This window comes from Anguilla anguilla, chromosome 17 (assembly GCF_013347855.1).
Source record: "Anguilla anguilla isolate fAngAng1 chromosome 17, fAngAng1.pri, whole genome shotgun sequence".
Classification (NCBI taxonomy): domain Eukaryota; kingdom Metazoa; phylum Chordata; class Actinopteri; order Anguilliformes; family Anguillidae; genus Anguilla; species Anguilla anguilla.
This window is the reverse complement of record NC_049217.1, coordinates 10,507,381-10,532,740: the sequence shown is the minus strand read 5'-3', so window position 1 is coordinate 10,532,740 and position 25,360 is coordinate 10,507,381. Positions and strand designations below refer to the sequence as shown.

At 43.0% G+C, this 25,360-nt stretch overlaps 3 protein-coding genes across 4 annotated transcripts; 2 read left to right on the top strand and 1 right to left on the bottom strand.

The window, feature by feature from the left end:
- Positions 1–32: 32 nt before the first annotated feature.
- On the bottom strand, positions 33–5,686 carry dnase1 (deoxyribonuclease I). The gene is made up of 9 exons (XM_035399361.1): positions 5,580–5,686; positions 4,129–4,270; positions 2,753–2,841; positions 2,395–2,481; positions 2,082–2,197; positions 1,779–1,891; positions 691–845; positions 502–595; positions 33–221 (listed from the first exon to the last, which is right to left on the bottom strand). Exons 1-9 carry the CDS (start codon positions 5,654–5,656, stop codon positions 168–170), a joined length of 927 nt encoding a protein of 308 aa, XP_035255252.1. The 5' UTR covers positions 5,657–5,686; the 3' UTR covers positions 33–167.
- Positions 5,687–6,265: 579 nt separating this feature from the next.
- LOC118216831 (uncharacterized protein C7orf26-like) lies at positions 6,266–12,793 on the top strand. Of its 2 annotated transcripts, XM_035398381.1 has the most exons (7): positions 6,266–6,425; positions 7,456–7,653; positions 8,380–8,601; positions 9,353–9,518; positions 10,451–10,972; positions 11,079–11,118; positions 11,392–12,793. In XM_035398381.1, the coding sequence occupies exons 2-7, from the start codon at positions 7,462–7,464 to the stop codon at positions 11,492–11,494; spliced, it is 1,245 nt and encodes a 414-aa protein (XP_035254272.1). In that variant the 5' UTR covers positions 6,266–6,425; positions 7,456–7,461; the 3' UTR covers positions 11,495–12,793. The 2 variants fall into 2 exon arrangements, with proteins under 2 accessions (XP_035254272.1, XP_035254271.1); XM_035398380.1 differs by having other exon boundaries at positions 6,268–7,653.
- A 258-nt stretch (positions 12,794–13,051) lies between these two features.
- On the top strand, positions 13,052–24,035 carry nat15 (N-acetyltransferase 15 (GCN5-related, putative)). The gene is made up of 7 exons (XM_035398382.1): positions 13,052–13,283; positions 14,795–14,910; positions 16,024–16,153; positions 19,222–19,318; positions 20,068–20,302; positions 20,847–21,048; positions 21,912–24,035. Exons 2-6 carry the CDS (start codon positions 14,801–14,803, stop codon positions 21,001–21,003), a joined length of 729 nt encoding a protein of 242 aa, XP_035254273.1. The 5' UTR covers positions 13,052–13,283; positions 14,795–14,800; the 3' UTR covers positions 21,004–21,048; positions 21,912–24,035.
- The last annotated feature ends 1,325 nt before the right edge of the window (positions 24,036–25,360 follow it).

Sequence of the window (25,360 nt, the reverse complement as noted above, 5' to 3'; positions counted from 1 at the left end):
TTTTCTAGTATTACACAAAAATGATTGGCATGGTCTTTTTCAAACTTTATTTGATATCTGCAAAAACCACATGTTTCTGAATGTAATTGGATGTGCTCTTTTCCGTTGATCTGGTCATTGCCTGTGCAGATAAATGGCAGGAGGTTGTCTCGGGAAGCAGGGCGCACCTAAGGGCCGAAGAGCTGGACCTCAACAGCGAAATGATCACTGACTGCTAGAGCCTGGGTGGAGAAGAGACCAGTAAGGGTAAAGCAAGTGGAAGTCCAGCCCTGCCAATACTTTTGTACCAGCGGCCTGCGAGCAGGATTTTAACATAGTCCTTAAAGGACTACAGTTCTACATTACTTCCTCAGCTGGTACAGGTGATGTGACCCAACACAGATTTACATAAATAGCCTGTGCATACATGACTGATTTACATGTCCTTGGTGTTGTGGTCATTGTGATTACTGATCCCATATTGATACTCTAATGAAATGGCTGCATGGTATGTGGACTCACCATGTCGAGTTTAAGCTTTAGCGAGGTCATGTAGTCGTAGACCGAGGCAGAATGAGGAACCACCGCTTCCATCATGGTCGGGGTGGCCACGATCCTGTTTTGGAGAAAACGCCAGACGGGTGAGCACGAGAGCAACAAACGCCGGGAAGGCATTGGTGGGAATAATGGATCTATCGTTGTTTTTCTCACCGATCGTAAGGGCAGTTTGTGTGTGAAACGGTGGTGTCCGCACTGTCTGGGATCAGCCAGTGAAAGCTCTTATCCGTGTACAACCGGATCTGCTGCCAGTCAGAGCCAGCCACGTAGTTGCATCCGGCATTAAAATCTCCCAAAAGAATGATGTTCTGGGAAAGGGAAAATGGAGGAGAAACATTTTAATCGGTATATTTCATAAGTGCTCTGTGAAAAGGACATGGAAGAGATTCTGAGCTTTGAATAACATTTATCTCTGGCGTAAAGTAGGTATGAATCACCCATGATGACAGGCTGGGAACTGTAATATGTAGAAACATTAAATATAGCTCATTGCCCTTTACTTTGAGAAACAATTTTTAAATGAAATTTTTTCTAGTCCCATGAATTTATGAATATTTGTATCAACTGAAAGAATGTGACAACATGAATTCAGTTTACGTCGAACTATAGCCCCTGCTTCTCCACACTGCACCCTGTTCCTCTACAAGGCTAAGCAGTGATGGGATGCGCATACAACTGCCATTGCGCTTTGTTAAATGAGAGGTGCTACTTGCTGTGCTCAGAAAGCACTCTGATATTTCTGTAGTTATAGCATATTTCATGTTGTCTTAAAGGTTTCTTTTAAGGCCCAGTCATGTTCACCAGTCCTGCTCAGTAGAGTGCACACAAGCACGGGCTCTCTTTCCAACTGATGTCAAGATAAGCGCCTGCGTCTTTTCCATACGGCCTATGGTCTTTTCACACCGCTGTCCACAATTTGAGGCCCCGGGGCACCCAGTTGACCAGTAGGGGTTGCTGTGATGGACGAGACAACAGAACTAAATAAGAATTTGTAGCCTAAAGTTTTGTGGAAGAGACATGTTCGTCCCATTTTCATAAATCCCTTGTGTCCTGTTAGGCTTCCGGAGATGGGCACTGGCACTGTCCGAATTCAGGCCAACAGCTGTAAGAGTCACCCAATAGCGCCCTGAAAGGCCCTTTCTTACAGTGTTTATTGGGCTGTCTTCCAAACGGTGAACAGCGGTGGGTTGAATAGCTATACTTGTTTCTCGCATTTTGTTTTTTGTATCTTGTGTACTCACGTCGGTATTCCATCGAGCTCTGATGTCAACAATGACATCGTATAGGGCATCGATTTCCTTCACCGCATCATCTGGAGAAGTGTGCTGAGGGACCAGGGCGAATTCGGGGACACCTGAAAAGGTGATCACACAAAAATGCAAGTTTATTTTAAAAAAACTGATTTCACAGACCAATTTGCAATTATAATTGTTATGAGCGTAACGGAAATGGTCATTTCTACTGACGCATAAAGGCATAAATGTTGCTACTTTCACGTCGACTAGTAGCAGGAGATGATGTCACTACCGAGAAACTTCACGCACGTGTATGGGGAGATGAAAACATCACCACAAAGGGCTCCCTGTTGAAGGTATCGGTCCCAGAGGCCTCGGCTCCATCATCATATGTGAAGTTCTTGACCACAGACACCGAATCCTCTCTATTTTGGGGAATCATGGGAATTGTTACAAGTATGGAAAGTGTGAAAGCCCCTAGATTGAACCATTTTGCAACCAATAATCTTGAATAGGGTTCCTCAAAGAGGAGCCTTTTGAAACTCTCTTTTGAGAGTGTACACATAAAACATTGAAAGTAGCTTTTCATATATTTGGAGAAGGAATTTACATATAATTTTACCTGTAGAGATAAAGGTACCTCTCCTGGTAGGTATTTCTCCCAAGTGGTTCACTGACTATATACTTGTATTTGTGAGGTGATGATCCCCTGGATAAAAAAGGGTTTACATTTATTTTATTTTTAAAATCTAAAGCCACATGGATAGAACATGGACATTAAAATAAATTGCAATTCAAGCTGAGCTGCGTGCCTCACAATGCCATTAGTTGTCATGAGTTGTCTCTTACATGTTCACTTGCCTCTTCTCTCATTTGTCTCTTGTCTAGTAAATCATGTAATTGAATAATTTGTTGATAGACCGTATATAAAGTGACAGATAATTGCTGTGATTTGTTTCCATGGTGAAATTGGTTCTTACCCATTGACGTTCTGCATCAGTTTCTTAGTGGCAGACAGATCACTGTCTCTGACCTCCTGAATCAATAAAATATCATACATGTGGACTATCTGTTGGAGGAAAAAAACTGCACTCAAATTCAGTAGAGCTTCAGTGACCCTCACAATGTACTTATTGCTTTCCTATTGATATTAGACTATAGAAACCTACAGTATAGAAAAACGTGGATCAAAAACAAGAGTGGCATAGTGCAGACATTTGACTGAACTGGTGGTGCAGTGGTAACAGAAGTGGTCATAAGAATAAAATAAAAATAATGATAAATAAAATTAAGGTTGCATTTCAGTTTTGGTATAACATTTCTCTTCTAAAACAGCTACCCTCTGGGACGGGTACGTACAGCCATGCTGCACAGTAAGATTAAAAAGAGCAGGTTTTGTGTGCCATTCTGTTGCAGATACACCATTGGAAAAATACGCTGCCTGGCCAAAAAAAAAGTCGCGCACTCTATTATTTTGTTGGACCGCCTTTAGCTTCGATTACAGGGCGCATTCGCCATGGCATTGTTACGACAACCTTATGCAACATTACAACATTTATTTCCGTCCAGAATTGCATTATCTTGTATTGACGACAGGAGAGTCGAACCACTCCGTAAAGTCTTCTCCAGCACATCCCAAAGACTTTCAATGGGGTTAAGGTCAGGACTCTGTGGTGGCCAATACATGTGTGAAAATTATTCCTCATGCTCCCAGAACCACTCTTTCACAATTTGAGCCCGATGAATCTTGGCATTGTCGTCCTGTAATATGCCCGTGCCGTCAGGGAAGAAAAAATCAATTGATGGGATAACCTGGTCATTCAGTACATTCAGGTACTCAGCTGACTTCATTTTATTGCCGCATAACGTTGCTGAGCCTGGACCTGACCAATTGAAGCAACCCCAGATCATAACACTGCCTCCAGAGGCTTGTACAGTGGGCACTGTCCAAAAAAATCCAAATGGCGACTTTTTTTTTGGCCAGGCAGTGTAGTAGATGTAGGACCCAGAAAACCTTAACATTTTATGTAAAGGAGTGTGGGCAGTGTGGGAAGGAATGCATGCCCAAGTTTAAAGCTGTCTAATGCTGCTTACCCAAATTGAAAAAGAAAAGGATGTTGGGCACTCAAGTTAAACTGTACAGTCTATTAAATAATTACAGTTAACCTGTTGAAGGTATGTAATGCTGAAATATTGGTAATGGTAAATGCTTAAAATGTGAAGTTTAAGGAGAGTGCAAATGAAATATATTGTCCATGCACAAGTGTCCATCATTTCCTGAACTGCAAAAGCCCTGGATTTGGCCTTTAAAGTCCTTTAAAATGTGATTTTAGCACTCAAGATTTGGCTCGCTCACTTTGACTATAATATCAACCAAGGTGGCATTTGATGCTTTTTTATCACCAAATGATCTGATGTTGAAGGCGCCAATAAACAGGGATCCTGTGGACAGCTCCACAAATGCCAGGATCAGCAGGAAAGCACCGATTATCTTCATTCTTAATTTGGGAGCAAAGAAAGAAACAGAAGCAGGTAACAGAAAACAAGTAGAATCCAAATACATAAAATTATAGTCAAAACATCCATCCTCAAAGTTTCAGGAAAGTCGTTGACTCTTGTGGAAGAATATGCTGTTTAATTATAGTTCTACATTATATATTCATATAACATATAAGTGATTAGATATGTTACATTACATTACATTACATTACAGGCATCTGGCAGACGCTCTTATCCAGAGCGACGTACAACAAAATGTATAACCATAACAAGGAACAAGTGTGTTGAAAACCCTAGAGGGAAGTACCGTTCCAAGTGCAGGGAACGACCGCGTAGTTTAACTTGGACCCTGTAGGTTAATCTGATTAATATGTATTCTTTTAACAGTTTTCATGTGTAATGACTAACTCCCAAATTCTTACCTTTGTGTGAGAAGAGAACATGCTCTTTATTAAAATGCTTAAATCTCAAGCGTGAGATAATTACATGTGCTTTGAGATACTCCATGCATTTCTGTTACCATTCAGACCGGTTCCATGTACAGGAGGTGCCCCCTTTCTCCTACTTTCTCTCTCTCATGTTAAAAAATAATTGGGCCCTGTGTCTTATCTTAGTTTTGCTAGCAAACTGAAACGTCAACGTTGCTGAGAGAAAAGTGCGTGTGTTAATTATGACGAAGACGTAATTGTTGGGAAATGTTTTTTTGCAGGGTAAGTGTACTTGAGGCATCCAAGCACAGAACCTAAAAGATATATTCCCGATAAAAAGTGTGCAGTTTCTTTGTTAGGTTGAGTTCATTGCGGTATGCCGGGGATCCCCTGTCCATCCGCACATACTGTCATTGTGCTCCTACAGTCTCTGTATTAAAGCACCTGTGATTTAAATTGATCCTTGCTTTCAGTGTTGAGTGTGTTTTAATTCAACATATATGGAATTCACTACACCCGACCAAATCTACTGAGGAAACGGCAATAAGGTGTTTCTCCACACTCTGTCAAGGACAGAAATGTGATGTATATTCAAACAATGCAGCTTCAATAACCAACTAATTCTTAGATTGCAATAACAGTCCTCATGATATACATTTATGTTGCGACAAAGCTTTAGAATGCACCCTCATTGCTCCTTTAAGGATGAAGTTTTCAGGTATTAAAGCCAAAATGCAATTTCATGAATGTCATTTTAAAAGCACGGGAGACCGCCACCTGGAGCATACTGCCCTCATAATTGCCTTATGTTCTTTTTACAGTTTTATACTTGGCAAGGTGTTACAAGCGTAAACCATATGGCAAATAAAGGACTCTTTACCTGAAGCTGTGTCTGGTTCCTGGCTGTGTGAAGAGATGAGAAGGATCCTTGTGGCTGTCTTTTATATGGCTTGCCATATAATGTGTAACCTGTTCCAGGACAGGTTGAAAAAAAAAAAAAAGAAAACGTGTGAAACCCTTTCATGTGAAACAGATTTTATTGTTGGTGGCTGAAGACTAGTGGAGGGAGGGGGGTTTCACTGGACAGTGAGGGTGATAGCTGAATACGTCTATGTGCATGAAGCACTCATTTAGAATAAAACTGAGGACCTTGACGATAAGCCTGTTCAAACACAACATGCAGAAAAAGAAATACATAATATGACTGTTTTCCAGTAAAAATGCATCATTCATCAAAGTTTTTCAGTAGGCTACTCTCCTAATTCAACATAAGCTTCAGAATGAAGGAATTTTCAAAATGACAGGTTTATATATTAAACAGTGTTTGGGATAATGTATGAATCTTTGGAATCAGACTGCATATTCATAATGAATATATACATTTAATAAACTGTGTTTTCTTGGACACGTGTATACCCAGTTTAATGCCTTAGATTACAGGCAATTTAACTGACCTTGTGGATTCAAAATTAGCAAGTGATTTTATTTGCAGTTGCCTCCTATTTCCTATAATATACGTATGTGATGTTAAATATGCATTAGTGTTCTCAACGACAACAACGAATTGCTTGTCCCAAAAGGGCCACCATACTTTAAATTTAAGCGAAGTTGTTGCTAGAGGGACTGTATACACTTCGTTAACTACTTCTTTCACTAAAAAATAATGTTAATATTTGTAGTGCACTGCAGAAAAATGTCGGTTATCAACGAGGTATAAAAAGCAAAGGTAATGTAGTTATGGGTGCAACGAATGTAGCTAGCCACAATAAATTGAGGAAACGTTACGTTAGTGAAGACAATTTGGGCCGCTTGTCATGGTCGACTCTGGATGAGTTTGAATTTCATTCGAGACTTTGCCAGGAGTGTGCAGCTAGGCTAACTAACTAGCTAACGTTAGCTTGTTAGCGCTAATTTATTGGATTTTGGCAAGTTAACCTAACCAGCGTTGCCGGCTAGTCTAGTTAGGTAACATCATAGATTCCTTGCACATCTAGGCTGTCACATCGATGTGGGAATTGAGCCAGTAAGCGATGCATGTGATGAATAATAGATGATTTTTATTTAACGTTATTGCTTATAACGTTAATAATCAATTCGTTCTTTTTGCTTGCGTCAACGATATAAAAGAGAAATATAGGACGTTTTAATTGGTTAAATGGTAGTAATCTGGCAAATTAACGTTAGACTATACCGTTAAACGGGTGGAGTTCTGTGCAGGATTACGTTACAGCGTTGCTACAATATCGAACATTTAGATAACGTTGCCAGATTTTCTGCAGTGATAACGACAGTGATCACAACGCTGCAATCGACTAAATAGCCTATAAATTAGGAAACTATGCAGAACTCATAATTGAGAAACACTGAAGCTATACAATTTCATGTAAAGCACTACTATTGACATTGCCTATTTGCTCCTGACAAAAATTCCCATAATGCAATGTTTATAAATACACATATAAGATTTAGCTTTAGCGAATCGAACAGTTTATAAGACAATTTATTCAGTGCAACCTCGATACACGTAGCTGTGAGTAACGAAAGTGCATTTTTATTGATTTTTTGTTGTTATTGGCAATGATGGGCACCACCAGGGAACCTGGGAACCATGAAAAGATCTCACGTTGGGCCCCACCACCCAGAAAATTTTATGTTCTAATATTTTTTCAGGGTCCCTGACAATCAGGGCCATTGGAATCGTCCTAAATCCACCCCTCCTTACGGTGCCCATGTGGGCAATTGTGATTCTGCTCCAGACAACCATGACTGACATTCGCCGGTCACTGCTGCGTCGGGATGCCCTGAGCGCTGCCAAAGAAGTGCTCTACCACCTGGACATCCATTTCAGTAACCAGCTCCAGAACACTGCCGCCCCAGTGGTAGACAATGGAAGCGTCGAGTTGGTGGAGGAGTTTGTGTTCAACCTTCCTAAAGACCGGAGCATGCAGCGAAAAGTAAGTTAGGTTAATGTGTACGGGCATTGACTGATTGTGCCTGCAGATGAACTTCTGGATAGACAGCTAAATTGTGTGGGCAGTTAAGTTGTACGGTATTTGGAATTTGGACTATTTTGACCCGCCTCTGTATTTTAAAGTGGTTTCTAAAACAAGGTTGAGAAACAGTCAAAGTTTAAGTAAATTGCTAAATATTAATGTTCTGCGGCTTTGGCAGTACATCAGAAGAGAGCAAAATTAGAAACACAGTAAACAGAGACCAAACTAAAACAAATAATGTGCAGAATTAACTGCCTGTTGGCATACAGTAATATGTCTACATTTTGGCAGACTGAAGACCTTGATAATAAGGCTGTACCAAAACAGTAGGCAGAAGTCTTCATTTATTCATAGCAATTAAATATTTAGTTAAATGCTATAATAGAAAAAATAACAACAGAGATAGTATTACTAATAATTGTGATAACATTATTATCATTATTATTATTATTATTAATAATAATAATGTCCTTTATTGGTAAACAATACTAATATTTAAAAATTCTATTACTAAATAGATTGCAGAATTAAATAGTTCATTTTAAAATTCTTATTCACTCATAGGTGATCCAAAATCAATGAGATTCTGAGGGCATTCAGACACCCTTAACCTACGTGAGCTAACGTACTCTGTATTTGGCTTCAGTTGCGTCTGTGTTGTGTTGCCTTTTGCCCTGCACACTACAGAAGATGACATCACTGCAGGAGCTTCAGTTGCTGGAGATCACATGCAGCTACTTCCAGGAGCAGGGCAAAGACTCGCTCCGCCAGATCATCTTTGCTGCCCTCTTCAGCCCCCAGAGCAACATGGCCGACGATCGCAGGATGGCCATGCTGGGCAAACTGGTGTCCATGGCCGTTGCCGTGTGCAGAGTGCCTGTGCTGGAGTGCGCCGCGTCCTGGCTACAGGTTGGCGGGAAAATTATTCGGACATCACAGTGATTCTGAGGATGTCACACCCTGCCATTATAAGCGAGGGCCCTGAACACACTCGCCTCAGGAACATTGTTAACTTTTGTGCCCTTTATCGCAATGCAGCGTCTATTTAACTTGCTAACGCATGTAACAGGTCTGAAGCATGGTGTTGTCATATCACTGCTCTATCCCGAAAGTTATTATTATAAGTATTATTAAATATTCATGAATTCAAATATTTAATAATTCCTCAGATCTCATTTTAACTAGAGGTGTTGAGCCCAAACAATGTTTTTTTTTTATCTGAATGTGTAAATCATGTCAGTTATGAATTATGGATAGTTAAAGGATGTACTCTGAAAAGGATGCATTTTTTCCCCCATTTTTCTGAGGAACCCTTAGGATGGCTCCAAAGATTTATGGACCCCAGTTTGGAAAGCCCTGTTGCACCGTTCCAACATTCCCTCTATCTGTTCACTTCTTATTAGCTCCTGTAGGTTCACTTGGTTTAACTCTACAGCAGTAGAGTAGCAGTAGAGAGCCCAGAACACAGGTGTTTTCTCAGGTGTGTGTCATGTGTACCGTGGGCTGTGAGAGTGTAACAGGTGATATACCTCAGATAGGTTAAGGTCAGGTATTTATGTGACGCCGAGAAAGCAGGTGCTTTTCTGAAGGTTTGCTTTTTATGGCCTTCTCTCTCTCTGCTGTGTGCTCCTTGTATGTTACAATCTCCTTTCCGTCACAGAGAAGCCCCGCCTCCCACTGCATGCGGCTTGCCAAGGTCCTGGTGGATGACTACTGCAACTCGGCACCCAGTCCAGCCTGTGCACTCAGGGACATTGTTACTGTCAGCCCCCGGTTCTGTTGTCAGTTTATCACTGCGGTTACTGCCGTGTATGACCTCTCCTCAGGTATCTAGAACTTGTTTCTTGTTCATTTCATTTCAATTTTTTTATGTAGAAGAGTCATGTAGAATTTATTGGTAAGTCATTAGCAAATTGATCGACCAAATCGACTTACAGTTTGCTTAGAAGTTAATTGTACATAATGTGTATATCTACCTGCAGCTTAAAACTCATAAAAATAATAAAGAAAGTAGCTTGGGACAGCAAATATCAATGATATTTTGTGCTTTTCTTGGTATATTGGTAATATTAAAACTGTTAAATTAAGGACAACTAACAGCTCAACAGTTCAAGGGTTGCAATTATAGTTTAATTAAAACCAGCACACATAGTGGGTCTCCAGTATTGAGCCTGAAATCCTCTGCTTGACTTCACGTAAGGATATGACTGTATTCCAGAAAGTACTATCTTTTGCGATATATTTTAACTTGGGGATTCCGTGTTTCATTTTCATAAAAATAGACGAGACAGGATATAAACAATTCAAATCCAGGGGTGGAAACAGAACATTTCCAGCCTGAAATTCAAAAGCAGGGGATAATAAAGCAGAGGAAAGCCACCTGCTGAAGGGTTTGGCTCACTGCACCATCTGTTAGTGAAAACATAGAATGGCTCAGACCACTGTGCACTGGGATCTAGCAGTCTGCTGACTGAGTATTGCAATTTGCCAAAGAGCAAGAGGTGGGAGCTACACTGAGGCCTACTTTGTGAACTCAGGTGTGTAAGTCAAGATGAATCCATAGGAAAAGCAACCAAGTGCACAAATGAATAAAACAAAAAGGTTTGTGGTCAGCCAACCCGCAGTTTCAGTTTTAGTTCACTTTCACCTGACCTTTTATGTACCATTTCATTTTTGTTGCACTAACTCAATATTAAATCAGTTTTTGAGTGTAGTTGTTGGAATAATCAAATGGTCTTATGCCCCTTCCTGTATGCAGATGATCTGATCCCTTCCTCTGACCTGCTGGAGATGGTGGTCACATGGGTCCACGATAACCCCCGCCTGACCCTGCTGACTTTCCTGAGCGCACCAATGCCGTCCAGCCGACCCCCTGGCGCCCTGGAATCCACCCCTCTGCTGGGGCTCGTACGCTGGTGCGTCAAGTCCCCCCTGGCCTACAAGAGACACAGGAAGCCCTTGCTGGCCCCCTGCCCAGGGGCCGCTCTTGCCTTGGGTCCTGCAGAGGGAGGCCGGGCCCCGGGGTCCCTGTACTCCATGCTCCACCTCAGCGTCCTGCAGATCCTGGTGTCCCTGCGGGCTGACCTCACAGAGCACCACCTGTACGGGCGCGTGGGGGTGCTGCCGCTGGAGCACGTGGCCAAGCTCGTCGGGGAGCTGGCCGTCCTGGTGGACCAGCTCAACCCTGGCGACGCTGCTGCTGAATCCGAGCTCTCCTTGAACCGGCTGGCACAAGCCCTGCAGGTCGCCATGGCAGCGGGGGCGCTACTCTGCTCCAGAGGTGGGTGGAGCAGCTCTTTATCATGTGACCACGTCCTGTCCAATGAAATCCTTCTTACCCGATGCTCCAGTGTTTTTTGGTCCAATGTTCTCTTTTGTTCAAACAGAGGACCTGAGGTGCCTTTGCTCCAGACTGCCATATAATAGGTAAGGGACACTTTCTTGTAAAAAAAAAAAAAATGAAATGGTTAAGAACTGAAAAGTGTTACAGTTTTTATTGTTATATTTTCAATGTGGACAAAAAGATAACCTGTGGCAATCGGACTAATCTGGGCATAGATATAGTTTTTTTTTTTTGTAGCTACATGAATCATGTGTGCATGAAGCATGCATGGTCAGAGCCAATGGGGACAATACAGTGTAAACAGACGAAATACTGTGTCACTGTCTCAGGTTTATGTTTCCCTTTTTCCCCAACAGCCTGCTTCAGCTGGTGAAATCGGGCCCCTTCTTGCAGCCGCCACACCCTGAATTCCAGCAGGAGTCGTACCCCCCTATCCACGTATCGACTGCACGCTCATAACACACACTCCTGTCCTGCCTCGTTCACTGTGCTCTGCTCATAACACACACATACCCCCCCCTCACAGTATGTTCTGCTCATAACACACACTCCTGTTCTGCCTCGTTCACAGTGCTCTGCTCATAACACACACCTAACTGTCCCCTCGCCCATCCCCCGCCCCCCCATAGAGAGTTCTGCTCATAATACACACTCCTCTTCCCGCCCCCTCACAGTATGTTCTGCTCATAGCACACACTCCTGCCACACATTACACACCACATTTTGCTCACAACCTGCATCTCTGTCTTCTTTAGTGCCAGTGGTGGCCTTGCCTATCCTTACTGCCTAGTATGCAAACATGGACCTGTATCCCAAAGTCTGTGCTGTAAAGTACTTACAGCACTTTGAAGGAAAACTGGTTGACAGACACATGCTACTGTACTTGTAGTGAAAACCACAGCATTCCTATTGCAGTGGTATTATTTGGAAATCTTAGTTCAAAGTCCTCACCTGTTTGAAAGAGTAGTAAAACAAAAAATTTTTTAGGACTGTTGAAATTACCTGACAATATTTTTGTTTTAATGTTTTTATTTATTTCATTTTAACCTTTTTTAAAAAGCAGAATGTTGTACTGGTTTGTATGAACGGAAATTAAATATCAGAAATTGAATGAAAGCACAACTTCTTCATCTTGAATATACATGATACCAAGAGTTTAAAGTTTGTGATTCGCCCAGTTCTGTCTCTTCAGTGTGTTAAATTGTATTTAACAGGCATCAGTTTGAATAATTTAAATATATATATGGGTCAAAACAGCCACTGATCTCTGAATGTACAGTACACACAATTTTTTTATTTGCCTTGTTTTACCTTTTAAATGGTGCTTTCCATGTATGGTTTTTGGCAGGGAAAAAGCATTTGATAATTCAGGAGAAGACAGTCAAGCATTATTACACCATGTTTAAATTAAGGAGAGCCGTGTGACATTTTGAAGGGAAAAATGTTTATGTACGTACATAGTTTCATTAGTTTATTGTTTTCATGAGCAAGGTTTTAGCACTCCTTTGAAGCCAAGGACATAATTTTAAGTGAATGTGACTTTTTTTTTTTTTTACTGATATATTCTACCTTAGTAATTATTTGGATAATGTCTCACTTCTTGGGCTACTGGGAAACACACTGGTTCAAAATATGTTCAGCTTGGAAACCAGACAATAAACATCGTTTGGTATGTTGAAAATTAATGTTAATGTGTCTTTTTAATAGTGAAGATAACGCCTGTTTTTCTTACAAGTTATAATAAAATTACATACCAGATCTATTAGCATGGTGTATAATTGTATGCATTGTATATTTTTGGCAAGGTTAGCTGTAGAACGTCTGAATTTCCCAGGTAATTCTTTTAAATGAGTAAATTATTACAGTCATCAGTTGTGATGCAGACGAGGTACAGCAGGATCACAATTATGAATATATCAGTGTATGTGAATGTAAATAATGTACGGGCAAGTGTAGTCTCGGTACAATATTTGGGTACGCTATGCTATGCGCACTGAACATGAGCGCACAACACCTCAGAACGAGGCTGGATTCCGAACTGTAAGGACACCGGAAGAAAACGAGCCAAGTATCAGTAACTAGTTAGCGAAGCTAATGTTACCGTGGCTAGCTGGCGGCGTTCGTGGCTGAATGCTTATTTTGCTTCTGAAACCAATTTATCATGGTACTGCCGCTACATTGAACACCATTCGGAACACCCAAGGAAATCAGTCGTCAACATTCCTCTCGCTTTAAGCGCAGAAACAAGGCAGGTTACAAAACTAGCCAACAAGGAGCCAGCCAGTTCGCTAGCTACTCATCGTTTTGCTGGCAAGCTAGCTATCTGGCTGCAGTCATTGTAACGTTTTTTTAATAATTAGATAGCAGAAGATTTGTTGATAATATAAGTGGATAATGTTTATATGTTGTACTGTGTCGATAAGCCGTCATTGTTAACCCCTACCTAAAACATTTAAGTCGTTGGAAATGTGTTATTTGTTAACCTGGTAGCTAGCTAGCTAGCTAACGTTGGTGTAGAGATGGCTAACCCAGCTATCTAGCTAGCTCGTCATGCAAATGGGGATGCTTTCAAACCTATTCAGCTAAGTCAGCTAAATTCTCAGCTAATGTACCCTGCACTGCCTAGTTAGTTGGACCTGAAGGGTTATGAATGGATTGTTTTAACTGTCACGCCTGTCCTTCATTTAATTGCATACTATATGTTGTCTCTTGTAAACTAAATGTCTTCCTAAGGATGCTTATTTTGGTGTTCGATCTGACTTACGCTAAGCTATTTAAATTTCTTGATACCTAGCTACCGATAGAAGTTAACTTAGTTCTGTATGTTGAGATGTGAAGTCTTGTAGTTAGATAGTTACCATTATTATATTAGCTAGCTATGATCTTAAATAGTCATCGTTAACTGTCAATAGCGCCTTTTTAATATATATATATATATATATATAACTTCTGGCTTTGTTGTTAGACTACTTTGACTGCCATCCTAACATTATTCCTCAGGCTGGCTAGCCAGTCCTCTAGCGTTAGCCTACTGTGTGCGAATGAACACACATCTGTGTATGCATCAGCAAACGACTACGATAACGTGTTTACGGCTTAGTTATGAAAAGCTACGACTGAACACAAGTTAATTATCCATCTCCTTCAAATGTCACCTCCCATTATCCAATAGTTGCTATGTTAACGTTACTCTGTTTTAAATGGCATCCCATGTTGTTTAGTCAAACATGATCCGATAACCTACAGTTATCGTTCAACATGAATCTTACTATTATATCTGGTTGGAGAGGGTATCAAGTAAAAGCTTTACTGGTGATGCCATTATGTTAGATCTACCTGTGTGTGACACTAGTTTATTTCAGTTTTATATATTATATTTGTGTCCCACCAAACCAACACACTTGCCCTTTCCCATTTTTCTTCACCTGAAAACAGCAGTAATGTTGTATGCAGGACTGAGGCAGGAATGGTGGTTTTGGCACCATCAAGAATGCAGTGACTCTAAAGTGTGTCGTAGTACATTGAATAAAAAAAAAAGAAAAACAGGAAACTTGGACCATTAATGTGTTGTTCTGGCACAGCAGATACATTTTCTATTAATTACAGGCCTGAAAATGTACACGGCTCTTACTGTAAAGTCATTTTACAGTGATGTACTGCAAAAATGTACACTGCTGTTAAGCAGTACTATATATACTCTATATTTTGTGTCGCATGTGAACCTTCCACCTGAATTCTCCTGTCCCACCCCTTGAACAGGTGTGAATGACCGACGTGGTGCCCCCCACTGCGCTCAGCGAGATTAAGCTCCGCCTACTCTGTCACGATGACATAGATCGCGTCAAGTTGCTCTGCGGTGACTGGTTCCCCATCGAGTGAGTACTGCTGCTCTCCCAGAGATACGGTAGCCCTGCTTAAAATAAGGATCGTTAGTCCTCACTGCGGCAAATTTTGAGACTCCTTTGTCATTGCAGTCAGTCTTTTTAACTCTCGCATCCAGAAGAGCTCCTTTATGTGTGTGTATTATCTTAATTGGATCAGTGGATGCTGCACTGTGTGACTTGTAAGTGCTCAGTCATTGTGGTTTTCAATAACAGTGATGTCATTTTAAATTGACATTTTAATAGCAGTTGTGCTGACCAATCAAACCGCACTCTTGGACTGTTATGAAAAGATCAGGGGTCCTTTTGATGGTGTGGCAGTTCCTCTGCATCACTGCAGGGTTTTGCTTTTTGCCCATTTTATTGTTTGTGCTTTTTCCAGCTCAGTGCATTTCATTTGCACAGGGATAGGAAAGAGCAGATATGAGTTTGAGCCATTCCAGATCTTACAGCAGGCAGAATAGCGCAGTGAGCTGAATCCACCAGCAGGGGGCATCTGCTCAGCTTGCTCTTCTGCTTCTAGTAAAACCTAGTGCTGCTCGAACTGCTGTAAGTTGGAGTGCTGTTTCAGTCCTTTGTACTTATGGCCATTCTGTGCTTATTATTAATTTGTTTTTACACCTGTGTCATGTAGGCTGTTAAACACATTGTGCCATACTGGACTTTTTAGACTTTTTTTGGATAAATAGAATGCAAATCACAAGCAAACAAACAAATATGTACTATGTTTCTGGATGGCTCCGCTCTAAATAAGAACAGACAGCTCTGTTATTCTCCAACTCTGACTGGTTGTCCACAGTGCTGGGACTGAATTGGCTTTTTGGTTTTACTTAATCAAGTTTCCATTGGCTCTACCCACGCTTGTGATAGGCACCCAATAGCAACCGATCGTATTTGGTGAGTTATGCACCTCTCCTGTAGCACTGTGTGGCCTGTGGTGTGGAAAACAGTCACTGGCTTACAGACACCAGAGGAGTGCAGCTGCAGTCCTCCTTGCCCAGATGGCTCAATTGGCCATTCCAAATCTGTGATAAAAAAATGAAAAGGTTGTATTAAAAGATGTATAAAAAAAAAAAACTTTAATAATGTGCTCTTTCCCTCTCGCAGGTACCCAGACTCATGGTATCACGACATCACCTCAAACAGGAAGTTCTTCTCCCTCGCGGCCACCTTCAAAGAGGGCATCGTGGGAATGATAGTGGCTGAAATAAAGAGCCGAACCAAAGTACACAAAGAGGTGGGTGAGCCGGCTGCACTTCCTTTACATTACAATACAGGCATTTAGCAGCCGCGCTTATCCAGAGCGGCTTGCACAACTTTTACATGGCATTTACATCCATTTATGCAGCAGGATATGTACTGAAACAACGCAGGTTAAGTACCTTGCTCAAGGGCACAACGGCAGTGTCCTACCCTGGAATCGAACCTGTGACCTTTCGGTTACAAGCCCAGTTGCTTACCCACTGTGCTACACTGCCACCTCCTGCGCCTGTCCCACGCTCTGTTACAGGTCCATGCTGAAGAGCCGGCGCACAGTGGGTTAACCGGAGCAGCTGTGCTTTTACTGCCCTCTGGAACAGTTAGCTTATGGTTTTTCATTTCAGTATCATGCACACAAGCTGTAACTGATAACGAATGGTAGGGACTTGGGGTGGGACAGTTTGCTTGAGTAAACAAGCACTTGTCGGCTGAATTCTTAAACGTTCGGAAAGAAAGCGATCGGAAAATCGGCAAGGCCGGTAGAGCCGTGCCTGTAAACGGGTCAAAGAAAGCTTTTATCTCTTCAAAGAGCGCTGTCATGTGGGCTAGCGTACGCTGGAGAAAGCTTACGTCGGCTAGCCTGCGTCAGATAAAATGCTCTCTGGCGTCTTTAAGCGGGTCTACTGTGGTAAATTGGGCTTGAGGCACAAAAATTTTAAGGAGTACTTGAGTAAGTGCCAGGACAGATCAGCTCATTATTGTTTTGAGAAAAATCGTAACGTGTCCCACCCCGAGTGGAGTCGTGCCAGTTCATGAACCAGCAGCTGTTTTTATTGGACCCTTGCTTGGGTTCCGTCTGATTTGATTGGACCTTTCGAGGTGTGACTGCAATGTTGGCACTGCTCATTTGTGCAGTTGTAATGGTGCCTGTTAGGGTTGAAGCGGGCTGGCTAAATTGGCTTGATCCTTATGTTAATTTCATGTACACAAACAAACTGAGCAATATTACTTCCCACCCAGGTTCACCGGCAGATTTTCTGTGTGATTTCTCAGCCGTGAGAAGCAAAGGACATTGCTTGCTGTGAATTTAGCAAAGTATATGTCCAGCCATTTTCTGCTTCAGTTGGTGACGGAATCGGAGCCCCCCACTGCAGTCAGGCTAACGTTTGAAACCACGATCTATGCCTGAAGTCACCATGACTCTGCAGTTTCTCAAAGCATGTGTAGCTATGGCCTGTGGCCTAGATGTACAGGCTGTGGTTGAGTAATAGGCTGCAGCAGCTGGGAGGCTCTGTGGCGTCTTTACGCGGGTCTGCTGCTGTAAAACCGGGCTTTAGACGCTGCTTCGTTGCTCAACAGCGACCCCTGTGGTCGAACGGGCGCGGGCGATCTCCCTGCATCGCTGTCCTCTGCGCTCGGCTGGCCGGTCGCGGAACGGGAAGCAGCAGCGACCGATCGCGGCCCGTTTCCGCTCGCGCGCGCGACCTCTCAAAACAACGGAGAACGTTGCAGCGACGGCACCGGCCCTCGCCCGTGATTCAGTGCTCGAAGTTTCGGAGATAAAAACGCGATAATAACGCGACCATAAAAAAAAAAAAAAGATAACGTCCAGGAAAGGTTTGGATGTAGTACGGCCTGGCGAGGCGCGCTGAGCCGATTTGAGCTGTCCAACCGAACACTTTCCCCGGGGTTTATATCGTGTAGACTGTCTCCCAGCCCAGAGACCTCAAAGGGGAAACTGCGCTTGGAACAGCATCCTTTCCCGTTTTAAATTCCCCTTCTTCTGGGAGGCGCGCGAGCGTTAAATCGCGCCCGCGAGCGAGGCGTGTGGGTCGGGGAATATTTCCCGCCGCTTGAAAGGTCTTAAGTGGAGGGCCCGGGGGGGCGGGTGAGGGATGCCCCGCTCGGCTCTGCTTTCGGAAGGAGGCTAATTGGGGACCGCGCAGCCCCGACTTGATGGATTTATTTATTTATTTATTACCCCCCCAGCTGGGGGAGCCGCTGTGCTCGTTACCGCGCGGTTCGGAGCCGAGCCGGCTGCCGGGGGCGGAGCCCTGGGGTTCTGCCGCGGTTCGGAGCGCGTGCGCGCGCGCGGCTGCGGCAGCGGAGCGCTCGTCCGTTAGCTCGAATAGCGCGGGTACATCGGGGGGCCGATTTGAAGCCGGGGCGCTCTACCGTAGAGTTGGACCTGCGCACAGATTCCGTTCCAGGTGCATTCTGGAAAGGACTCGGTCCCCTGACACCCGCTTCCTCTGTCCATTTTACGCACGGCTGTTCCTGACAGAAACGGAGAGTAGGTTTTGTGACAGAGAAAATAGCATTTTGTGAATTTCGCCCTGTTAATCCCCACCTGTAACAGAGCATTTAACAGTCTGGCCACGGCCTGTTTAATTACTGCGCAGCGGTGCGGAGTTTAACGGCAGCGTGCGGGGGTCGGGGGGAAACCGGGAGACCAAGTGGAGCCATGGGGCTGTGCTCCAGAATCAGCTGCTTTTTCATTCTGTGGATTCACAGATGCGACTCTCCAGTTGTAAGGGGAAACGTGGAATTCCCTACTACCAGACCAGAATGTGTTTGCTGCAAAATTAATTTGCAAATCGATATCGGGGGGGATTCATAATTTTGTGCTCAAACACATGAGCTTTCTGTGTGCTTTGGTTACGTGCGCGGGCAGCATAATGTTCAGCGAGCTGGGCTTGTAACTCGAAATAGAGGTTGCAGGCTTAAATCCCAGGTGTGGCACTGCTGTTGTATCCTTGAGAAAGGTACTTAACCTGAAAGGCTGAAGTGAATATTCATGTGTATCAATGGATGGAATGTAAAAATAAGTATAAGCTTTGTAAGTCTCTTAGGATAAGAGTGCATGCCAAATGCCTGAAATGAACAAATGTAAAAAGAATTTGTCAAATGTAAATGCAAGGGCTCTGATTGGTGATTGGCTCTGGTTAACGATGGGCTCTGATTGGTGACGGGCTCTGATTAATGATGGGCTCTGATTGGTGGTGGGCTTGGTGATGCGGTGCGTTAATTATCCTTGTTTCTGTGTGGGGTGGCACTGCTCCAGTGCGGTAAAGTTGCCGCTGTTTGCCGTTCTTCTCCCTGCAGGATGGGGACATCCTGGCCTCCAGCTTTCCTGTTGACACGCAGGTCGCATACATCCTAAGCCTGGGAGTGGTGAAGGAGTTCCGAAAACATGGAATAGGTACCGTGCGCTCGGGGGCCGGATCCCGCTCCGCACATGCTCACCCCCCGGCGGGCCTGGGTCAGATAAGCATTAGAACTGCGGTACCCAACCCTGATCCTGGAGATGTACCGTCCTGTAGGTTTTCACTCCAACCCTAACAAAGCACACCTCATTCAACAGCTAGAGATTTCATTGAACTGCTGATTAGTAAAATCAGGTGTGCCAATTTAGGGTTGAAATGAAAGCCTATAGGATGGTAGATCTCCAGGAACAGTGTTGGGGAACCTCTGCATTGGAGATACTGTAACCCTTTAGACGCCAGATTGTTTTTAAAAGACATTGCTGCGTTCAAAAATATCAACAGAACAAAATTGTTCTGTCATGCGATTGTACTAGTGCTATTAAGTCAGGGATTGTTGACAATTCTCAGGGATCTACAGGAAGTTTGAAAATTTTGCCAGCATCTGAAGAGTTCAAGTGTTTCAAATGTGTACTTGATCCAGGCCAGCCTGCCACATCATGCCCCTCAAGGCAAGAGTTCCTCGAACCGAGGACACCAGATGAGTTAAATCTCTGGCCAGTCAGCGGCATCAATCGATCAATTAACTGTCGTGTGGAAAAGAAAACCAGTGCTACTACTGGCCTGGACGGCCACATTTGAGTATCCCTGGGCTAAAGAGTGCACACACCGTAGAGACAGAGGGGGCTGGACAAACTGGTGACCCCCCACCTCTTTCCCCCCGCCCCCCCACCCCCCCTGTTTGTAGGTTCCCTTTTGCTGGACAGCCTGAAGGAGCACATATCCACCACCGCGCAGGACCACTGCAAGGCCATCTACCTGCACGTGCTGACCACCAACAACACGGCCATCCACTTTTACGAGAACAGAGACTTTAAGCAGCACCATTACCTGCCCTACTACTACTCCATCCGGGGCGTGCTCAAGGACGGCTTCACCTACGTCCTCTACATCAATGGCGGCCACCCGCCCTGGACCATCTTATATCCTTTGGCCTTTCCATTCCCGCCGTGGCGCTCCTTTGCTGTAACGGGCCATTCTCGTTTAAATGAGTGGGAATTTACAGTGATTGAGTGAAAAATCTCTTTGCTAATGGGAGTTTGTCAGTTCATTCAAGGCTCTGACGAAGGTCTGTCATCCAAAAACATTAGTTTTCAATGCGGCAATGAAGAAGTAGAAGTTTGTAGATAATGTGCGTGTGAGTTTAATGTGTTGTCGTTGAGATATCATCCTCTTCAAGCACCTCTGGGTGGGTGTGAGGGTGTATGTCTTCCTACTTTGTGATTTATTTAGAAAATGGGATTTATGTTCTTACAGCAGGCCTGTTTTGTTCCTAACAGGTTCTTGTTAAGCATTAAGCCAGATACTCTTATCTGGGGCGACTTATTTTTTTACATTCTATCCATTAATATAACTGTATATTTACAGAAGCAGTTCAGGTTAAATACAACGGCACTACCCCCTTTGGGATTTGAACCCGTAGCTTCTGAGTTACCCTGCGCACGGCCCTTGACTCCGTTTCCCCACTGACTACATCCAGCACATCGGCTCCACCCTGGCCAGCCTGAGCCCGTGCTCCATCCCCCAGCGCATCTACCGCCAGGCCCAGAGCCTCCTGCGCAGCCTGCTGCCCTGGTCGGGCATCTCGTCCAAGAGCGGCATCGAGTACAGCCGGACCATGTGACCGGAAGCGGAGGGAAAACGGGGGAAGGGAGGCGCGCGGCACCTGGTGAGCGCAGCGGAAAATTCCGCTCGGAACTCGCGCCTCTGTCAGGGATGAGATTTTATCACCCGGTTCGTGTTTTATTTTATTTATTTATTTATTTATTTTTGCCCTGGATATGCAGCTAGCGTACTGAACCCTAGTGTTCATTTTTCAAGTTAAATTAGGGATTTTCACACGCTCGGGTCGATATCTCCCCGCTCACACACGCACTACGATCTGCTTTGCTTTGCAAAACCAGAGACGCAAATGACTGGGTGTTGCAGTTTGAACCAGCTCAGGTCTTACTGTAGGTATGTTTAACTCCCACTACAATGGCCAATGTCAATTCAGAGCACTAATCTGCTTCAGGTAAAAAACCTGGACTGGCTCAGCTGTTTCTTTTTTGGGGGGGGGTGATATTTCCATCCCTACAAAACCAGTTATTATCTCATTTGCTTTTCTGGTCCCTGTTCACTGCTCACTGTCACAAACTACAATATACAGAAGATTGACAGGTGCGCCAGCAAGTCACCGGCAGACACATAATTACATCACTATGTCTCTGGTGTTGGGTGACATCATAGTGTAATGTGCCGCTTGTTGGCACCCAGTTAAATTCATTCTAATGAGGTCTGGCCTGCAAATATTTGGCAGTAGTAGTGGTTTGCAGGAATCTGCAATTGCTTTGGCACAGTGATCTAAACTCGTATAAGAATGAGTATGAACGAAGGCTTTCTCTCTCCTGGGGGAAAAAAGAGAAACAAAGAACCCTCTGACACGCGCAAACACCACAATGTACAATGGAAGCCAGTGTCCTTTATTTGCCCCCCTTTTTAAAACTTCTCTTTTCTTTTCTCCACTTATTCTTCTCTTCTGTCTGATTTCAGGAACGGAGTACTGTTTGTCTCCTATGTCATTTCCTGTTACCGGGACCCAGTGCAAGGAACCTTACAGTGACAGAGGCTATGAACAAAGGCACTCTCTCTCTCCTCTGCGATACAGTGTCCGATAGTGTATTATATGTGTACAGTATATATACTAATATATATGAGCAGCGTCATTGTCAGTATGTGGGGTGCTAGATTAACGCAGCCTATCCTGTCGACCCCATGCCTGTAGTCTGCTGCCGTTTAGAAAAGTTGTACCACCTACAGTCTCATACAAATTTTTTAAAACTCTTTAACAGTAGATTTTTACATGTGCCTGTTTATATTAGTTTTGACATTTAAGTGGTCTCACCATTTCCTTCCTCAAGATACATAACCTTAATACATTCTACAGTTCTATGTGAACACAATTCGAGTGACCAGCTAGAATGGAATCACTTACAATGCATTTCAGTGCATCGCCGGAAGCTTTCAGATGATCCTGTTGGGCTATTTTTAGCCAGAACTTTTTAAGATTAAGCATGTGTTTTTCCTATTTATTCTTTTTTTCCCCTTCCTTTTGCACCCCTAAAATTCTTTTGTTTTTGTTCGCATTTTAACACGCTTGTATGTTGTCGAAATGTTCAAAAACAACTTATTTAGGAAGTCTGAATGTACTTGTGTCAATAGAGGAATAGTGGCAATCCAAAAATCACCCATCAACAATTTCAGCAAGATCCCAGGTACATGAAAATGCACTGGTCAACACTTTCATTATATCAGTTTAAATATCCACATTACTGTACACCCTCTTGTATTATAAGTAGTATCCAGATATTAAAATACACATGTTTAAGGAGACCACAAAACTACTGTTTTGGGAATCTAAAAAGTGATACCACTTGGAGACCAGGGACTTGGATTTCAGGGAAATTTGTGGCTGCATTTTTGGATTGCTGTGTTAGACAACATCTAAAGAGATGAAATAAGGGGCCAGTTTTTTTAAATGTTTGTGTATCAAGGAACTTTTTGACTACCTGATATTTCAATGTAGTAAATGTAAATACAAATATAACAGTTTTTTTTCCAATAGCTTAAGAAATAATTTAGGCTTATTTTTATCTGATATTTATGATTGTAACCCAGAGACATGATGCCATTTATTTGCGTGAGGAATGTTCTTTAAAATACACTTTATATGTTGAACTTTTTTTTTTTTTTTTTTTTTTTTTGAAGAACCTGCCATGCCTCTGGGGGAAGGGTGGAAGGAGGGGGGGAAGCAATGTTCAGGACAGGAGTAAAGATCCTCAGAGAATTTTATTCTAAAATCATTCATTTGTTCCATTTTGTTTTTGAGTTTGGGAGCTGCCTGTAATTCTCAAAAAAAGGAAAGGACAGAACTCAATGACAGTTAGCTAATTTATTATTTTTCCCCCTAAAAATGGCTAAAGCATCACCTCACATTAATTAATAGCCCTATTGAAGAGATAAAACTAAACTACTGAGATGTTTCTTTATCTTTTTCTTAGTGGATTTGGAGAGGAAAATGGAATGCTTTTGGAAGTGCATCTAGAATGGAGGATTTTGAGATGTTGATATGTGGTGCCCTCTTCTGTTCACCAGTGGAAGTTTCTTGTTAAACCACTGCTTCTGAGAAGTATTAAAACCCGATGATGCGTGTTCATTATCAGTTGATTGGTCTCTTACCACTGTATCCCAATCCCTGTCCTGGAAACGCACTCTATCAGCAGTTTTTTTTCTTTTATCTGCTGTGTTCTTAATTAAATTTTATTGACCTGTTAATTAACATTAATCTGACTTCACTTGATTCCACATCACTTGACTGGTATATACTGTACTTGGTACTGTTCTTTTGCTAAAAATGCACATTGTGTTGAGGTGTTTGTGTTTATGAACACTTATGAAGTAACATAGCCTTTCAGTATATTTGCATCTTAATTAAATTATTTATGCTCAATTAGTATTCAGTTGGTAAATGAGCTGTTTTGGGACCTAGGACAGTTAACTGTACCAAGATTGATTGAAGCAATATCCCTGACTTTCAGGGCCAAATGTTAATATAATTATGATTGCTTGGTTGAAGTAACAATAATGATAATAATAAAGTATTATTATTGTGATTTATCATTGTATGGAATAAGAACCTTTAATTGTGTTGTTCCGTTAGCACAAGCACTGTAAGTGTGTGTCTCTGCTCCAGGATTAAAATGGTTGGCCATCAGTTGATGTCAAACTCATCAGACTCGGTCAGTTTTCAGTCGCCAGTAGCAACAAACCCAGTTAATGAAATGAATGGAGTGGCTGACAGGAGAACCAGCATGCAGTGGTCTCCTAGGAGCTTTGGGGCAGAAACGCTTGCCCCCCCCCCCAGGCGAAGCAGCGGCCTAGCTGGTGTGCGCTGAACGGAGCTCCATAGTGCGTCTGCAGAGCACTGACGCTGCGCTCCGTAGCAGACCGCTGTGATTGGTTCAGGTCAGTGACTAACCGATGACGCGTGATGACGTCACCCATTTTGTGGGTTCACTTTGAGGTTGACGCCTTGCTGTCCCATCTCTATTGTCATCATGCAGCTATTGTTTTTTTTAGTTTGTTCGTTTGTGAGGGGGTGGTGCAGTCAAAAAAATGACTCATCGGTGTCCCCGCTGCAAATCCGGTCCTACAACATAATGAAAATAAATTAAAATCTACAGTGCAAATAAGCTCTCATAAATATTTGGCTCTGCTTCTTACCTTTATTGTCCTTTATTTTAATGTTATGAGGCATCGTGGATCTTCATTGGTTAATACGCTCATGAGTGACCATTGAACCATGTTATTGTGTCCCTGTTTGAAATGTTTCACCGTGGTCAGAACCAGGCACTGGTTTGTATCGCGAATTAGCTAGTTGCTAATTCGCTAGTGGTTATTGGGGGAACAAAAACCTACACAAAATATAGGCCAAAATAAACAGGATTCCCCAGCCCTCACAGAGGGTGTAGCAGCAGTGGTGCAGGCTTAGAAATATCATTGGATCTTCCAAAGTTCTAGTAAAAGTCATGTTTTCCTTAAGTGTATTGGGGATGTTATGCTTTGATGAATGGGATGGATTTTGTATTGCATTATCTGTTCCTGTAGGCCAGCAGTTACCTAAAATGTGGTCAACAGGTTGTTCTTATGCCACAGTGACTCATCTGGTCTGCATTCTTGGCACGCTCATGGTGAGTATCAACCTTCCAAGCTGGTCGACTGGTTGGTGAATAAGATTAGTTTGCATATTAAATGCACGTTGGCACGGATTTGTTATATTGTGGTGAACGTGTGGGTGTTTTGTTTTAACTGCCCCAGCTGCAGAAGTATGTATGCTTTCTCAAAATGTTTATTTCTGCAAGGCTGCACCTTCCATCAGTTTTGGAAGCTTGACTATTTTTTTTCCACCTCACCACTCCCCTCAACTGACTTCCCTCTGGCTA

Bases quoted from the DNA above. Each gene is read 5' to 3' on its own strand.
- dnase1 (XM_035399361.1), bottom strand. From the start codon at position 5,656: ATGGCAAGCCATATAAAAGACAGCCACAAGGATCCTTCTCATCTCTTC. The intron at 4,271-5,579 runs GTAAAGAGTCCT...TCCCAAATTAAG, and splicing joins GGAACCAGACACAGCTTCAG to AATGAAGATAATCGGTGCTT. The intron at 1,892-2,081 runs GTGCGTGAAGTT...TCACCTTTTCAG, and splicing joins GTTTTCATCTCCCCATACAC to GTGTCCCCGAATTCGCCCTG.
- LOC118216831 (XM_035398380.1), top strand. From the start codon at position 7,429: ATGTGGGCAATTGTGATTCTGCTCCAGACAACCATGACTGACATTCGC. The intron at 8,602-9,352 runs GTTGGCGGGAAA...TTTCCGTCACAG, and splicing joins GCGCCGCGTCCTGGCTACAG to AGAAGCCCCGCCTCCCACTG. The intron at 9,519-10,450 runs GTATCTAGAACT...TCCTGTATGCAG, and splicing joins CGTGTATGACCTCTCCTCAG to ATGATCTGATCCCTTCCTCT.
- nat15 (XM_035398382.1), top strand. From the start codon at position 14,801: ATGACCGACGTGGTGCCCCCCACTGCGCTCAGCGAGATTAAGCTCCGC. The intron at 19,319-20,067 runs GTACCGTGCGCT...CCCTGTTTGTAG, and splicing joins GTTCCGAAAACATGGAATAG to GTTCCCTTTTGCTGGACAGC. The intron at 20,303-20,846 runs ATATCCTTTGGC...CCGTTTCCCCAC, and splicing joins CACCCGCCCTGGACCATCTT to TGACTACATCCAGCACATCG.